The 17,859-nt window shown below is 41.7% G+C and overlaps 1 protein-coding gene and 1 long non-coding RNA gene across 2 annotated transcripts; one reads left to right on the forward strand and one right to left on the reverse strand.

The window, feature by feature from the left end:
• Nucleotides 1–7,968: 7,968 nt before the first annotated feature.
• On the reverse strand, nucleotides 7,969–9,614 carry LOC137847905 (uncharacterized). The gene is made up of 2 exons (XR_011091118.1): nucleotides 9,232–9,614; nucleotides 7,969–8,906 (listed from the first exon to the last, which is right to left on the reverse strand). It is a non-coding gene; the product is annotated as an uncharacterized lncRNA (long non-coding RNA).
• A 1-nt stretch (nucleotide 9,615) lies between these two features.
• On the forward strand, nucleotides 9,616–17,116 carry TMED7 (transmembrane p24 trafficking protein 7). The gene is made up of 3 exons (XM_068666564.1): nucleotides 9,616–9,932; nucleotides 11,532–11,777; nucleotides 14,177–17,116. The coding sequence occupies exons 1-3, from the start codon at nucleotides 9,762–9,764 to the stop codon at nucleotides 14,411–14,413; spliced, it is 654 nt and encodes a 217-aa protein (XP_068522665.1). The 5' UTR covers nucleotides 9,616–9,761; the 3' UTR covers nucleotides 14,414–17,116.
• The last annotated feature ends 743 nt before the right edge of the window (nucleotides 17,117–17,859 follow it).

Below are 17,859 nucleotides of genomic sequence, written 5' to 3' on the forward strand. Positions count from 1 at the left end.
TATTAGGTGTTGATAGGTCAGGTAAAATGTTACTTTCAGCATTAGTTGTAATAAAACCAATCATATCTTGGACATTCTCCCTCTTCATTCTGCAGCACCAAAGTCAATGATAAGCATTCATACAGCTGGCTGTTGGCTCAATATAATATCCATTGGGGGCACTCTGACTGACATTGTTTTATACATAGATATCCTCCAAATTCAACTTAACAAGAAAGATATCTCAGCATATTTGGTAGAACCACCTTTTCTACCTTCCTCAATCAATTTTTCTTATGAAAAAGAACACAACTTGCCTCACAGTTATGTGGAGAACTTTTTTTTCTTTCTTCTGAGTATAGGAAAGCTTCTTTCTCTAAACCCTAATTAAATTCATGCAAAATACCAAGAGTCTTTGGCAAGGAAATTATGAGTCAGTATCTTTCGTAACTAATTTTTCGTAACTAATTTACCTTTAATATTCAGAAGAATTCATAGATTTCTCTTCTTGGCTTTTTTTTTTTCTTTTTTTTTTTTCCTCTCTGTCAGCCCAGCTTCCTCTAAGGAGTTCCCTAAGGATGTTTCCTATGCAAAACAAGCAAAGAAACAAACAAACAAACAAAAATTATATTGCCTTATTTGGAACTTACTCATATTCTGAAGATGCAGCCTCCAATACCAGAATTCTGACCCATCTCATTGTATTTTCAGTGCTGTGTTTTATTCTGAATTTATGTTGCAGCTTTCAAAAGCAGAATTCAGCAAAATTCACAACTTTTTATTATAAATGCTGAAATCTTTCATTTTCACCTATATTGGTCTTACAAGTGTTATTTTTCATTTCTTTTGCTCTTACATTCACTTGTGAGTCAAAACATTAATTGGCAACACTACTGTATTATTCAGCCACAGTGTTTCATATGCTAGTATAAGGAAAGCTAACACAACTTTTCAAAAAGAATGAATCCTTGATAAAGATTTTACAACTAGAGTTTTAAAGCCAGGTTTCCTACAGCTTTTTTTTTTTTTTTTTTTTTTTATGGTAGTAATCAGCCTCATAAGGAAGTCTATAAAACTTAGGCAACAAAATGAGAGCACAGATGAATCCAAACCATGATAAATCAACAGGGATCAAATTGCAATGCTTATTTTAGATGAACCAAACATGTCTGAGCTACTGAAAAATCAAATCAAGTGCTTGTGCATCTCAGGGGAAAAACTAACCACCAACCAACCAACCAAACAAACAAAAAAAACAACAGCACATCAAATGAAGCCCATAAAAGGTAACTAGACAGAGCAGCATCATGTTCTTCCGTCAGAATACCTTTTTGGCTTCATCAAAGAACACGCATTTCTTTCTTTCACAGAAAAGTATCATCTTAGAGGAGGATGACATGCTATATGAAGAAAAAATCAGTTAATAATAGGACTTCATGTTACACAAATTTGGCACAAGAAGTACACAAGAGTCTTCCTGACATGAGTTTGCCTCATAGGAAGAAATACACCAACAGACACTCTGACTTCAGTTCCTAATTCTGGCATCCTGTTTCAGATATACTCCTGTTTCAGCTTAATCAATTTCCTAAAGTAAGGTGCAAGGACTTGAGATCTTGTTTTGCTCAGAATGAGAGCACTATGTGAAAATAAGACTAAAGTATAATCATAGAACCATAAAATGACTTGGGTTGCAGTGACCTTATAGATCATCTAGTTCCAATCCCCTTGCCACGGTCATGGATGCCAGCAACTAGTTCAGGGCATCCACAACTTCTCTGGGAAACCTGCTTCAGAGCCTCACCACCCTCTGACTAAAGAATTTCCTTCTGATATTGTGGTGTAATTGCCTGAAGTAACTAGGAAAATAAAACTAACATTCACATTTTTAAGGAAACGGCACAGCATTGAAGAGGCTTTCAGGGTAGGGCATAACTGCATTACCTGAGCATTCCCTAGGCTCCCAACCTTAGATGCTATCGCGCTGGGGAAACTTGGTGTGCTAGCCCTAGGGAACACCACGGAGCGTAGAGTGGAGTGGAGACACCACAGCTAGGCTCTGTAATCAGGTGGGGCCTCGATTGTTCTTGTGCACAAAGCTGCACTTTTTGCCACCCTGAGCCAAAGACCTGTCATATTTTGACAAATGCTGTACCCTAGTGTACTTTTTGCTCATTATAATATCATTATAATACCAAAACACACCTCCATCCCAAAAGCTACCCGCCTCCAAGGTGCGACCACCCCTCACTGAGCATGCGCCCTGAATTTCTCGGAGCCTATTACTTTAAACGGAGACGGGAAAACTTTACACCAATCATAACTAAGATATGCTTGACTAGAGCCACTCAAGCTCCACCTAAAAGATAGAAAATAATATAAACTGGCCCGAGAGAGAGGAGATGTTAGGGAAGATACCACCGTCAGGGGAGATACCATCCCGAGGACATACAACATCCTTAGGACCTCCTGACTCCTGGGATCAGTCGACAGGCTGAGCCTCTCTTCCCCCCCATTGGGACGCCTTTGGGTGAGATCTGAATATTTGCTTATAAATCTCTATAGAGTCTTTGATCCTTTTGACGCGTTTATTTCTAGGCTGTGCACCTGTAACACCTGTAACACCTGTAACACCTGTAACATCTATAACATCTGTAACATCTATAACACCTGTAACATCCGTAACACCTACAACACCTATAACACCGGTAACATCTGTAACACCTATAACACCTGTGTATTTCATGCATACTAGCTTGCTTTTGCAGATAGTCACTATCACTGGCAATCCAAAAGAACCTGATTATCTGTTGCTCTAATAAACCATACTTGATTGCATTGTGATAGCTCTCATTAAGTGCAACTAGGGTGAGGGTGGTTATCCGTGATAGTTCAGTGTTCTGAATCCAACCAGACCCCCAGACGGTTAATGTGTTTTTGGTGAATGTCCGACTGGTTCAGTACTCTGAATCTGACCGGGCCCATAACGGTTAATCAGCTACACCCCTTTAACGCGACAGATATCTAATCTAAATCTCAATTTATATATATATAACTATTTCCCTATGTATTATCACTATTTGAGTGTGTAAAAAGTCACTCTCCATCTTTCTTTATGTGGGCCTACTTCTCAAACTTACCCTGGTGCCTTTGAATGGCTGTTTTCCTTCTGTTGTATCATCTGCACCACTCAGCTTGGTGCCATCTGAAAATGTGTTGAGGGTGCACTCCATCTCATTGTCTATGTCATTGATAAAGGTATTGAAAAGCACTGGTCCCAAGACAGACCCCTGAGGGACACTACTAGTCACCAGCCTCTACCTGGGCATTGAGCTTTTGACTGCAACACTCTGTGTGGCCATCCAGCCAATTCCGTATGCACCGAGTGGTCCACCCATCATATCCATATCTCTCCACTTTGGAGATAAGGATGTCATGTGCAACCATGTCAAAGGCCTAACAGAAGGCCAGGTAGATGACATTGGTTGGTCCTCTTTTGTCAACTGATGCCGTCACTCCATCACAGAAAACCAATAGAGAGTTTTGGCATGATTTGCCCTTGCTGTCTGTCTCAGATCACCTTCTTGGTTTGCCTGTGCCTTGATACTGTTTTCAAAAGGATCTGTTCCATGTTCTTTTCAGGCATAGAGGTGAGGCTCACTGGTCATCCTTTCTACCTTTTTTAAAAATGGAAATGGACACCCCTTTTTCAAGTCACCATAGATGTCACCTGACTGCCATGACATTTCAAATATGATGGAAAGAAGATTTGCAACTCCACCACCCAGTTCCGTCAGGACACTGGATTGCATGGCATTGGACCTCCTGGAATTGTACCTCTTCTCCATGTCTGTTGTTACCAGTTATCATTTCTCATCCATCAAAGGGTACACTCTCCTTGGTCTTCCTTTTCTGACCAATGTACCTATACAATCCCCTTCATGTTAGTCTTTTCATCTCTTGCCAAGTTCAGTTTAAGTTGAATCAAATTATATTTTCTACATTTCTTTCTAATTCCTCTATATTTACAAGTACTAATCTCAGCAGTGCTGTGTTGACAATAACAGCCAAAGATTATCCATGTGGCATTTATAGAAAATCAGTATTTCAAAAAGCAATATTTGTGCCCACAGCACAAGAAGGCTGTAGGACTGTTGGAGCCAGAGGGTCCAGAGGAGGGCCATGAAGATGATCAAGGGACTGGAGCACCTCTCCTATGAAGACAGGCTGAGGAAGTTAGGATTGTTCAGCCCGGAGAAAAGAAGGCTCTGGTGAGACCTTATTGTGGCTTCCAGTACCTAAAGGGACCTACAGAAAAGCTGAAGGACTCTTTTTCAGGGAGTGTAGTGACAGGACAAGGAGTAATGGCTTGTTCTACTCTAAGACAGGATAGATTTAGAATAGGTATTTGGAAGCAATTATTTACTCAGAGGGTGGTGAGGCAGTTGCACACCATAAACTGCAGGTTTCTGTGCTTTTCAATTCAATGTAGATGATCGTAGACCGTCGACATTGAAAGACCGGGTCAAGATCAACTGGGATATCTATGGGTGCTCCTCCTTTCGGCCAGCAATGCAGATCATTCCGAGCGGGGAGAGGGAAGGCCGCCAGTTGTCCCGGTGGAACGAGTCCTGGCCGAGCAGCGTGAAGGTTCCGAGGTTGCGAAGGATCTGGGCAGCAGACGACGGTGACACAGCTGACAGCACTGCACCCAGTGCATCGGGCAGGCAGGAGGTGGCAGTGAGAACTGCGGGCCAGCGCCTTCCCTACTTTTGCTCCACAACGAGTAAGAGCACTCTGCAGGACATTCAGGAAGAGTGGGAAGAGAGCCCCAGGAGAGAAGCTGTGGCAGAAGCAGACGACGTCCTGCCCAGCACGTCTCCTGCCCCATCTGGTGAGGCAGATGCCAGGCCTTCAGCTGCTCCTATGGCCGCAGTTCCTGGGCCCGAGGAGCTCCCCCCTGCCTGCATGCCCAAAGATAGAAAAGCTTCAGCCTCTCCCCTGGCTGCGGACCCTGTGTTGGAGGCCAGGACAGCACCTCTCACCCCATCAGCATGTGAGGAGGAAGAAGCAGCACCTTCTCCGCTGGCTGGGGGCCTTCTGCAAGAGGTAAGCAAGGTACACCTTCCTCGTCCCACAGTCATGGAAGCCACAGACCCCTGTCGGTGGGCCTCGAGGCCCCTCATCACTTATCCATCTGGCATCGGGGGCATCGGGGCCCGGAACATGGCCAAACAGTGGCCCACAGGGCTGTGGTTTTCTCTCCCCATGCAGGTTTCCTCCGAGCATAGAAGCAGTGCACAGCGTTCCTCACACTTCCAATCGGTGCCAGAGGAAGGGCCAGGTATGTCCTAAAGTATGGAGCCATCCCAGCCCACAGCACGGAGGCTGGCAGCACTCCACGCACAGGGTCCCTCCGTGTCCAACTGTCCCCTCCCCAAGGGAAAGCCTTGGTGGCGGGGGCAGGCAGGACCATGCCCAGTTCCATCCCAGCCCCTCACGTACAGCTCTCTGACCCCCACAGGCACCGCTGCCCTCCCGCACGCTGTGGCTCACTCGCGATTGCCCCGCCTCTTCAGGAGAGCACTTCGGGCTCTCCGCAGGAGTTTCTACTTCAGCTGCATCACAGAAGACCTAGAGCAACGTGAGGCTGACAGTACCAGGGAGCTCCCCGCAGATGGCAGCTTCGGTCCCGAGGACGGGGCTTCTGAATAAAATTGTTCAGAACTATTTCATAGATGAGGGCTGTCTCTTCTGTTCTGTTCTGCGTGCATGGGTGTCTGTGGGCTGCGTGTGCAGCTGCTGCGGTCAGACCCTGGGGCAGGGTGTCCCCATCTCCATGCTGCTGGTGCCTAGAGGGTGCACAGGTTTGTGCAGCAGTACTACCATGCAGTACTCTTGCGTGGGCTCCTCTCTATGGGCTGCAGCTTCGGCCCGGGGCCTGCTCCTGTGGGGGCTCTCCATGGGCCGCAGCTTCCTCCAGGCCACATCCACATGTTTTATAATGATGATGATGTTTTTGTTGTTGTTATTATTAATAATAATATTTAATAATTAATAATTATATTAATATAATTAATAAATAATCATCATTTAATAATTATTTAATAATTACAATAATAACAACAATAACAATAATAATGGATTCCAGGGCAGCGATTCCAAAACTTTTGTCATGAAGACTGGTTTCCCATGTACGTGAGAGACGCATAAAGAAATCGCAACTTCTTTTCACCAAAGTCTGAGTTGTTGTGATATCATTGTGGTGAAAACACGCACTTTTCACCAAAGTAACATAATTTATGTAAACTTGGTAAAACTAAGCCCCTTTGGAGATATTGGATGGCAGGCCTTACCAAATGCCGGACAAAGGAGATCTAACCCATTTAGGAAACCAGTATTTGCAACAACATCTTACAGTTTTGTGCAAGCAACTAGAACAAATCAAGAAGAATGTTTTAGGCACTAGACCTTTTATTTGCCTCCCAAGGGGAAGGATGCACTTGAATCAATCTTAGTTGCTGTATGTGTGTAAATGAGGCAGGAGGAATTGAGACTGAGCACGAAAACATTTGGGGAAAGACTAAGGTAATAAAGTGATTAGTCTAAGGTGATTACGTAAGGTAATTCAAGATGACACCTCCTGGGGTTTTCGAGAATTATGCAACAAATTATCCTTTTTGGGACAGACCCTTGAGGATGTCTGGGTCAACCACTGTGCTGTAAATTGTAGACCTCATCCTAGTATTCTTTTGAAAAGCAGTTAATAAGCAATGACTTATTAGAACACTAAAGAACGTCTCTTCATCAAAGGCTGCATCTACTCAGATGTGGGGATGGAGCAATAATCTATTTTTGCAACAAATGAGTATTTGTTGTAACAAATGAGGATTTGTTCTTGGTGCTCTGTGAGTGAGTGAATGAATGAAGTGGCCCTGTGGCTGCTGCACCTTCTGTGATGATGGTAGCAAGGAATGCCTATGTTTCTGCCGGAGCTCTTTCTAGATTGTGAATTTATCCAAACTCTGTTCTGTTCCCTTGGAGGTACAGTAACGAGCAAGACAGTCCAATTGGAGATGATCAGGAGACCAAAGCAGCTAAGGCTAAAGGCCTTACGTATTCGTCACGTGGTTCCAGCGTATCTGAGCATTGGACTAGATTCATTTGGCACCATTGGAAGAAAATGCCTGCAAAATTGCATTCAGATCTCTTTGTAGAACAGGTGATTAGTTTGGCTTTTGATCTCCCGTTTCGGGGTTGCAATACATTGATTTTGCACCTGAAACAGATCTTTCACTTCTGCTTCTTTAGAGAGAGCATTCATTCAAGTACCACTAATCCTCTCTGAAACTACAGCTGCATGGAGTAAATGTGATGACTGGAGATTTATTGCAAAACTACATTCTTGCTCCATCCCAGCATCTACTAGAGATGCAGCCTTTGAGGAATAGATTTTCCTTAGTGTTCTAAGAAGAGCTGCAGCCAAATAAACTGCCTTCTCCTAGGACCACTACAAAAAGATTTCTGCTCTCCATAGCTTGTCTAGCACAGGGAGTCTTGGTCAGAGCACAGTCGCCTCTGACACTTGGTGCATGACGCTTAACAGAGACTCACAGTTTACACTGAGGTCAAGCTGAAAAGGAGAATCATGTTGGAGATGAGAAGGTGACAGAGACATACTTAGGGTAAATGAGTCATTTCTGTGCCCATTTCTTCCATGCCAAATAGGAACGGAGGGAATTCATTTGACACTTGTCAGTAACTTAGATCACAATAGATTTGATTTCCTAATTGTTCTGATAGTACATTTTCCTGTCCACTGTGGGTCTGTTCCACTTCCTAGAGCAGTCCAGATGGATTCTGCCATTTGTCAGCAGAATTTTACAGAAACTTCTACTGAGCATAGTCTACATGGATAGAATAGAAACCATGTTTAACTTCCTCCATCCCGCCAAATGAATAAGTATTTTTTTTAAAGGACTAAGCATCTTTACTTTTCTTTTTTTTTCTTTCTTTTTTTTTTTTTCTTTTCTTTGGCGGGGTGGGGGTCTGTTGTCTAGACTTCACAACATAGATCATGGCAACATTCTATTGAAAAATATACAAACAGTTATCTTAAGCAACAAAAATGAATACCAGCCAAGTGTACTAACCAGTTGAACTTGAAGCAAAAGAGACAGAAAAATTCTGCAGAAAACAAATAAAGACAAGGAATCAATCTTTGTCTTTCCATGCCTCGGTCAATCTGATCTGATGGAAAGCCAGCAAGATTTAGAGTGAGCGTTTTTTTCATCTGCTGTAATAATAACAACAAAAAAGAAATACGTTTAATATGCAACAAATTCAATGTAGATGATCAAGATGGGGGTTGGTCTGCATGAAAATGATACAGAGTCTGTGGTGGGTATTTTAAAGAAAGAGTTAAAGAAGTCTGCGTTGTTGTGATATCATTGATGCTGTCTGAAGAAAGTTCTTGACCAGGAAGTTTCTGAAGTTTTCCACAGGTGTCTGAATTCAAGGATTGCATTGCTTTGCCAGAGAAATGATCTTTAGAAGAAAAGAAAATCCGAGGGAAGTTAGAGCAGGAAGGCTTACACCATGTCAAAAAACCTGAATATCCTGGGATAAATGCTTAGCTCGACAGACAAAATGAGGTTTCTATGCAGGGAAATTGTTTGCCTGAATTTTCTGGAAGAGTTTCCCAGTGACTAAGCAAATGAATGGGAAAGGACTCTCTTGAGAACGCCCTTTGTTCTTCCAGGTCCTATTTCAATCCATACTCTGATCCGTCCAGAGGGAAATCCGTTTCATCCTCATGTGGTTTACTTTGCTGTGAGTCTGATCAACGGAGACACAGGGCAGCCATGCACAGTAGCCCTCTCCGGTAAGAAAGCCTTCTCCTTCCAACAGGGATGTCAGGGTGAGCTCTGTAGTGAGACAGGGAACAAGATGAAGGCTGGTGATTCCTAGGTCTGAGCGAGCACCATTGCAGGTTACCCACCCGAAGATAAGGGAGTACAAGACTCTATGCAGAGATCACGGAAACAGCAAGAACTAGCTGACTGCGGAAGTCTGTCAAAGACAGGAAAGGCTGAGAGAGAGGATTAGCAGCGAGGAGGACTTCTGCCCTTCAACAGAGGACCACCAGAGTGTGCCGGACGACCACCCAGGGACTCCAGCACGCGTACGAACAGAGACGGGAACCTAAGCGACTGATCCTTAGGAGCCCTGATAACTATGCAGGAGACTTACGGGGTCAATTAAATGAGGATGGCTTCGTCCCCCTAACAGAAGCACAGCGCCAGCAGCCGCAGGTGGGCGAGTTATGCGGAGCTATAGCCCCGTGCGCCCGGCGTCTGTGCGCAGCGCCGAGTAAACACGGCTGCCTTATAACCATTCCGAGGCTACAGAGCCTGACCTCCGCAAGTCAAAGCGTCCTTTTTCCTGAAGTGCATTTTGCACATGTGCCCTGTTTGTAGCCGTTTTAGCCCCGCCAGCTAATCTCGGGGCTAACCGCAGGCAGACACCGCCTGATACCCCCCCCACCACCACCACCACACAAGGCGGCGGCGCAGCAGCAGCCCCGAGCGCGGCGCTGGGGCCGTGCCTGACTCGGAAGCGCTCCCGGAGGGCGGCGCTGGGTTAGCAGCAGCTCTTCCGGAGCGGCCTCGCTCTTCCCCCTCCGGGCCCGTTCGCCACGACGCCTCCGGCTCCGTGCCCCGGCTCCGGCTCCGGCTCCGTGCCCCCCCGGCTCCGTGCCCGCCCGCTCCGTGCCCGTCGCCATGCCGCCGCGGGGCTGCGCGGCCGCGGGGCCGCTGCTGCTGCTGGTGCTGCTGGTGCTGCGGGCCTGCGCCGCAAGGGCCTCGGAGATCACCTTCGAGCTGCCCGACAACGCCAAGCAGTGCTTCTACGAGGAGATCGCGCAGGGCACCAAGTGCACGCTGGAGTTCCAGGTAGCGGGGTGAGGGGTGAGGGGGAGGGGAGGGGAGGGGAGGGGGTCCCGCGGGGCTGCTGGCTGCGGGAGCCTCAGGGCTGGGCGCTGCCAGGAGCGGGGCTGTGTGAGCCTGCCCTCCGTGTGCCACATCTCCCCTAAATGTTTCGGTGTCCTCTGGCACGGGAAGAGCAGAGAGGTGGCTGGGGCTCGGGGGGGGCATCCGCAGAGGGCCTTAAAGCTCTCCCAGGGGTTCACCGTGAATATGTGAACTGTCCCCTCGCAGGGTGTGTGGGAGGACTGGGAGCGAGCTGCTCGCACTGATATGGATAAACAACATGCCCCTGCCGAATGTGAAAGTGTGCTTTAAAGATGAGCCATCATTTTACTGCAGAAATTATTTTTTTTTTCATTCTAAGCAGATAGTCATTTCCGTATGAAAATCCCCAGTAGGTGCAGGCATCCACAGGGAGACATCCAAAGCTTTCTCGATTTTGTCATCACGTTTGTGGAAAAGCAACACTTGCCAGCTGAAATTTTTTTTAAAGCTTTGTCTGCGGATCGGCTAATTTTTGGTTCTCTTGTTATTTCAGCTTTACCACTAACACTGTGGTTTTAATAACTTGATGCATAGAAAAACTGATGTGGATATAAACAATAGTATCTGCAGTGCACATATCTGAAGCGCAGATGCTCAAATGGTTACATAATAGATGCTAAAGTGTATCAATGAAAATAAAATTTCTCTTTTTTTTTTTTTAAGGTTTCTGTACAAGCACAAAAGGGACATACATACCTTAAGATACAAGTCTTGTAGTCTTTCAGCATGCTTTATCTTAAAAGGAAAAGGTTTGGAGCTTAAAACTACAAGTCTGAGCATCCTGAGAAAAATAAATTATAAGCACCTAACTTAGCAATAGGTCTTATCATAGAGGTAGCATATATCTTGTCAGAAGAAAAGTGGGGAAAAAAGTGAGTCAGCCATGAAGTTCAGAGATGCTCGTAGGCGTCATCTGAATATTGTGATGTTGGAAAGTGCTGCTGCTGACTGCACGAGACTGATGCAGCAGATCCCTCTATGGCATTGCTTTGTTGACAAGCTCACAAGCTCATAGAAAGACTAGCCAGGCTGTAATACCTGTTTTACTGGTCATATGTCATTCCTACCCTGTAAAGCAGCTTGACCTCATAGGGTAGTTATGCTCTTTTGGCCGTACAGAAAGGAGCTGCCTTATCTCATTTTAACAATCTCAACTTGCAGAATTGATTCTTCAGAGGGCTTGTGTGTACATATTAAATGGCTGTTTTGTTGCAGTACCCTCTTTGCTGCTCTGACAAGTTTTATCTCCGGTAGCCTTTGCTCTAGTACAATTAGCTGTAACAAAGTAACTCAAATTTCTGTCATAACACTCCTTGAAAATGTAGTTGGTGTCATATATCCAGAACTGGAAATATTTTGAATTTTCCATGTGCCCTCTATAAGAGAATGATTTTTGTGAACTGGCTTTGAATGATTTTCAAATTAATGCATTATATTTTAAAAGATACTTCTCAAAGCAAAAAAAAATTACAGTAAGTGTCTGTTTTGTTAAAAGGACAATTTCTTGTTTTTTGTTTTGAGGTGATCACTGGAGGCCACTACGATGTTGACTGCCGGTTGGAAGATCCTGATGGCATTGTGTTATACAAAGAGATGAAGAAGCAATATGATAGCTTCACGTTTACTGCATCCAGAAATGGAACGTACAAATTCTGCTTCAGCAATGAATTCTCTACTTTCACACACAAAACTGTGTACTTTGATTTCCAGGTTGGAGAAGATCCACCACTGTTTCCTAGCGAGAACAGAGTGACTGCACTTACCCAGGTAAAATGCTGTTGTGTTTGACAGCAACTGTTAGCTTGAAAGAATGATTTTGTTGTGTTTTGTGTGTTTTTTTTCAGCTGCATTAGATGTCTACATAACTTTTGAACATCACTGGAATGGAAATGTTAAAAAAAATGAGTTATTAAAAACAATCTTTTTACAGGAGATATATCTTATTCAACATAAAGAAGAGCTGAAAATTAAATTCCAAGTGCTTAAGAGAAAATTAGAGTAACTTAAGCTTTAGGCCATTATCTTTTTTTTTTTTTTAAGGGAATTTACGTTGAATATCATCGTCCTGTGTCCTATGAAGTATGCATTTCACAAACTAGAATATCAGGGGATTAGGGTTTTCAAAACTTCCAATTTTTGGGGGAAGCTTTGAGAATTATTTTCATACTTAAACTGATACTTTCATGGAAGAAAGACTTAAGCTGGTCTGTTGCATAATTCTTATTTTTAAAAATACAGAAGAAAACTCCATCACCATCAACAAATAAATAAAAGCTATGTTTAGCTGGCTCATAGATATTTGTAATTTATGTAACATTCAGAAGTGTCAAAGTACAATTTTTAAATTAAAAAAATATGAAGTATAATTTTTACTTGAGATTTATGGGATTTACTTTCCAAATACTCCCTTTTTCTTCAGCATTTTGCAGCTTTACACCACCTCTTCCTAAGCTAAACCCACACAGACTTTCCTTGGAACTCTTGCTCCATGAATTCTCACTAATGTTCTTGCACTATATCCATCACCAAACTTTTTAAACAGCCATTAAAGAATGCTGGCGGTGGTCACTATTTTCCTAGTCTGGACTCAAAGGTATAAATACCACTTCCCAAATGCCAATCTTACTTAATTTACCTTGCATTAAGTCTGCAGTTGCTAAGATTCGTAGTGAGTACATGACTTCCTGTGAGTTGAAGTAGAACTCTTACCTTCCTGTCATTCTTCTGCTCTGCCTTATTTTATTTTCTGATTCTTGATGCTGTATTTGATCACGTTCTTTCCATTAGTCTTCATTGCGTTCATTCGATGCATCCAATTTTCCTTTTGCTGCCTTGGTGTCAGTCAGCAAGGGAAGCATCAACAAGGCAAGAAGTGGTTGCTGGATGCAACCTCTCTGCAGCCCCTGCTTACGCTGTGGGAGAAGATATAAAATAAAATAGTTATCATTGTGTTGTAGCATACACAATGCAAGTAATGTATTCAGAGAAGGGAAAGCTAACTTTCAGTGTACCTTTAGTAAGAAGGCTGTTGGTGCAGTTTTCTTGAGGCTTGTAGCATGACCAAATTTGGGCAGCCTTTCACAGGGACAATAGAGGTAAATGCCTGAAATCAGAGGAGCTTGGTGTTTGAATTTAAGATCCCTTATTCAGATCTGGAGGGTTCTACAATTTATCAGTGAGATCAGTGGCAGACCTTAATTTGGGAAACCTCTTTCTGAATTTTGTTGAGAAGAGTATCTTAGACTTGTTCAGACACTCATCTTGAAACATAACCTACTTGAAAAGATGCAAGTAACAGCTGTAAGTGACTGCAAGTTACTACAGATGTAAATAACTGCAAGTGGCCTTACTTGGGTGTTAAACGGTTCCTTTCAATATAGGTTGTGCTGTTTGATCTTCAGGAAATACTGTTTTTAAGACATAAAAACAGACTAACTGATCAGAACCTAAATATTTTGAAGATCCATTGATTAATTTCTTGATGATCTAAGCCCGGTGAGGAGTACTGACTTAGAGAAGATAAGTTGAAATGGAAGACGTTTATGTGAAAAATGATCTAGGGCGTGGAAAACTGGCAACAGTTGGGCAACTCTTTCTGAAGAAATTGCTACTATGTTATGGACAATTCAGCAACACTAAAATACGACAGAATTGTGTCCTTTCTCTGATTACTTTTTGCATACATGAGTACCAGAAGGATCTCTTGCCAAGAGAACATACTGAGTTTGGTAATGTAGATTCTGAGATGTTGTAGAACTTAAGTGAGAACTGTACAGTGAAGAACATCTTGGGAAACACAATATGTATTAAATACTGATGTATCTTAATGATAAAAGAAATTGAGGCTACAATAGTTCTTCTAATGTTCACTTTTAAACTCACATGAATTTAGTGTTTGTTTTGTGGGTCTAAGAATGCATTGTTTTTGTTAGATCTAGTTTTACATGCTTCTGTATTTAAGAGTCTGTTACATTCCTGTTTGTAGAAATGGATCAATGTAAATTTAAATGTTACTGTTTTTATGGTATTTCAGCCTAACAATGAAGTGAGCCAATCATTCGTCTGTAAGGTTACACAAATCTTAATTTTAAGTACTAAAGCACAAAACAGAAAAAAATATTAGAAACGTTCTTAATTCAGAAATATGTATTTGTTTGCTTTTCTAGATGGAGTCTGCCTGTGTTTCGATTCATGAAGCTTTGAAGTCTGTCATTGATTATCAGACGCACTTTCGATTGAGAGAAGCTCAAGGCCGCAGCAGAGCAGAGGATTTAAATACAAGAGTAGCCTACTGGTCAATAGGGGAAGCAATCATTCTTCTTGTTGTTAGTATTGGGCAGGTATTTCTCCTCAAAAGCTTCTTCTCAGACAAAAGAACCACAACAACCCGTGTTGGATCATAACTGGCAGCGATAATGCTTCAGGTCATTGTGTGCTATTCATCTGTAGAGTTACTGTTCTCCAATTAATTGTTAGGTACAAATGATCTAAGTATGTGTAACATTCAAATCTGTCTACCACTCATCCATTTAAATCACAAAAGATCCAAAAAGTTATGGAAGGGACACATGATTTGAAATTAAAAAAAAAATTAAAAAAAAAAAAAGGAAAACACTTTGGAACTTAAATACTTTCTGATTTCTGTATTAAACATCTTGCATTGACTAGCCTCTTCTATAGATATTAATTCACACTGAGTTTGATGTTTTTTTTTTTCTACCAGTAAGATTACCTACTTGCGATATAAGAGTTTAAAAGAACCAAACAATCAAGTGTCAGATGTGCAAAAGCAATGCATATGAAAATGTGATTTGACTATAATTTCCAGGCTGAATGTATTTGCTTATAAACAAGCAAATGTGATGAACTGTAGTGTGCTGTTTTGATTTGCTGTTTAAAAAAAAATATCATTTCCTTATTTGTAAATCGGTTGCAAGCTTGACAGTTTATCCTGGCTCATTTTCCATCAGCCTGGGAAGTCTCCTCCTTCAAAACTTGCTAAATTTTATAGTTGAATGCATTTGCTTAAGCACACATTCTTCTATAGTGAAATAAAATGAGCTTCTTATACAATGTTTGTTTTACTGAACAGATTATAAACTGAGACAACTCAGGAAATACATTTTCTGTCTTCAAAAATCCAAATCTCCAAGTTTATGTTAAAAACATGCAATAAAATAGGGAGTCCTCTAACTTTGTCAGTAAAGCCGTACAGTCTCTGTACTTATTTATGTTGCTGCTGCTTTTTGGATTTAAGACCAGAGGTAGCTTGTTTTTTTAGGCAGCGCAGTACCAGCACTGGACAAGGTTATATTACATTTGAGGCACATACAAGGCTTTTTACTAAATTGATTTCCTGTTAAGAGGCCAATTTTAATATTGATACTGCATTGCACGTGTGCTGTAAATTTTATTTCCCTGTGTGTGGTGCACTAATACATTATGGCCTTGTGCATCTAATTGCCACTCTTTTTTGCTAGTGGTGAGGAAATGAATTAAATATTTGAGGTTATCTTTTTGGTAGTTAATAGTTAAATTGTTTCCACTGCTCATGTATTTAGCAGCTTATGTACTGTAATGTCTTGTTTTATTTGGATGTGGAAGATAGTAAATGTATGTATGTACAAGTAGCTTAAATTGAGCTGGTCAACTCCTTCAGGTGGCTCTGGAGGAATAAGTAAACTGACCAATTCTTAAGTGCACAAATTAAACAAAAGTAAAAAAAATAAAATAAAAATTGTCATCGTATTACTGACTAATTCAAAATATGCTTAAGCAAGCAGAGCAAGAACTCTAAATCCTCATTAGTAGCCTGTGTTATCTCTAGCAAAAAGTTGAAGTCACGTGTACGGCTGACCACTGAGTATTCTGAAGAACTGATGAAAGATGACTTCATTATAAAATGTTTTGATGTTTGCAAAAAAAATGAGCAAGCATGCTCCTAGTCTCTATTCTGAAATAAACTTCTTCAGAAAGTGAATTAAAAAATGAACAGTGGCTCAAAAACAAGTAAAAAGCTCACAGAGGTATTAAAAAGCTTAATGTAAAATTCAGGATTGTGTGTAATGTCTTTCTATCTTGTACCAAACTTTAAACACTGCATTCCCATTTTGTGATGCACGCTTCCCAGAAACAGTTAGATTCACAAAGGTCGGAAAGCAAAAAGCTAGTTCTTTCTTCTTACAAAACTAGTCTCTGCCTGAAATAGGTACAATATTGTTGGTTATACCTATATGCTTCATTTTTGTGTTTCAGCAGCTGATACTTAGTTTCTGTACTGTTTTGCACACAATAATTAAGTAAGTTGTGCACTTTGGGTGCAAGTGTCAGAAGAAAACACGATTTTAATTTTGAAAGTACCCACTATACTCTTCTGAATTTTAAATGTCACTTGTTTAGCTTTAATCAGAACAAGTGCGTTTGCTTTAAAGATTGAAACGTGGTTTTTTTTTCCAACTGAGTTGTTCTGTGTGCTCTCAAAATTGGTAACAATGGGATAAAGCAGATACTGGATGGCCATCGTGTACATGTCTCTATTCTTTCATACCGTTGGAATGTGTGACATGGGACTGTTTGGCTCAGAATTATTCCCACTGCAGAGGCTTAGTGAACTTGACTTTTGCATTGAAGTTAGGTATACAAACCAATCCTCTGATATCTTGCTGCATAATATGCAGCAATAGCTTAAAAATGCCTTTATTTTTGTGTTATTAAAAACATGGCACAAGTACACGTTTAAACATAGCTGTACATAGTTTTTAAAATGTGACTGAATAGGATATAATAAACACGCTAACATGCAGTGGGTGAATAAATGCTTTGTGACTTTTTGTTAAAGCTATGTCTTTTTATATATGGAAAGCATAGTTTGATTAATGGTGTGATACTCAAGTAAATCACCATGCATTAAAGGGGATACAACTGTGTTTTTAGCTGAAACCCAGGGCTTTTAGTAGTTTTTTTTCCTGGATGTTTGTGTTTACGCAACTTATTTTCATGTTCAGGAATGTCAGTTCTTGTTTTAGTTTGGAAAAAAAAATAGTTTGAATAAGACAAGAAGCAGACCCTGTGAATACTGTATGGGTAAATAAAAATTAATATATGAATATGGCCTGGTTGTTTTGTTTGCATTTGGGAAGGGGGAGCATTACGATTTGAAAAGCTTTGAATAGTGATCTGTTCATAGAAGCATCGGATATCTGAGTTGCAAGGGACTCAGCAGGATCACCAAGTCAAACTCCTGGGTCCCAGAGAACCACCAAAAAAGAAAAAAAATCAGATTGTGGCTGAGAGCGTTGTCCTACCACTCCGGCAGCTGTGTGCCATGACCACTGCCCTGGGGAGCCTGTCTCAGTGCCCGACCTCCCTCTGGGTGCAGACCCTTTCCCTAACCCCCAGCCTGACCCTCCCCTGTCCCAGCTCCATGCCGTTCCCTCGGATCCTGTCACTGTCCCCAGAGAGCAGAGCTCAGCGCCTGCCCCTCTGCTCACCTTGTAAGGAAGCTGCCAGTCATGTTTGGGGGTGTCTTACACTGACCAAACACTGGGAGGTCAGACCTTAAAACTGAAGCAAGAAGTGAATCTTACGGTCAAAGCTTTTTTTCAGATATCTTGGTTTTCTTCATAAAAAGAACAGTAACCGAAACAGCCTGAAAGCTGTTTGTGTTGCTAATGAGGATGATGATTTGCATATCTTTGAATAGAAAAACTATAGCCACAAGAGAATAAAAAAAAAAAAAAAAAAAAAAAAAAAAAAAAAAAAACTTTAGGGATTAAAAATAATAAAATTCAGAAGCATTGTCTGAACTATACAGACACAGAATGGTGTCTACATGTGTGATGATTTATTG

Source organism: Anas acuta, chromosome Z (genome assembly GCF_963932015.1).
Source record: "Anas acuta chromosome Z, bAnaAcu1.1, whole genome shotgun sequence".
NCBI classification, from domain to species: domain Eukaryota; kingdom Metazoa; phylum Chordata; class Aves; order Anseriformes; family Anatidae; genus Anas; species Anas acuta.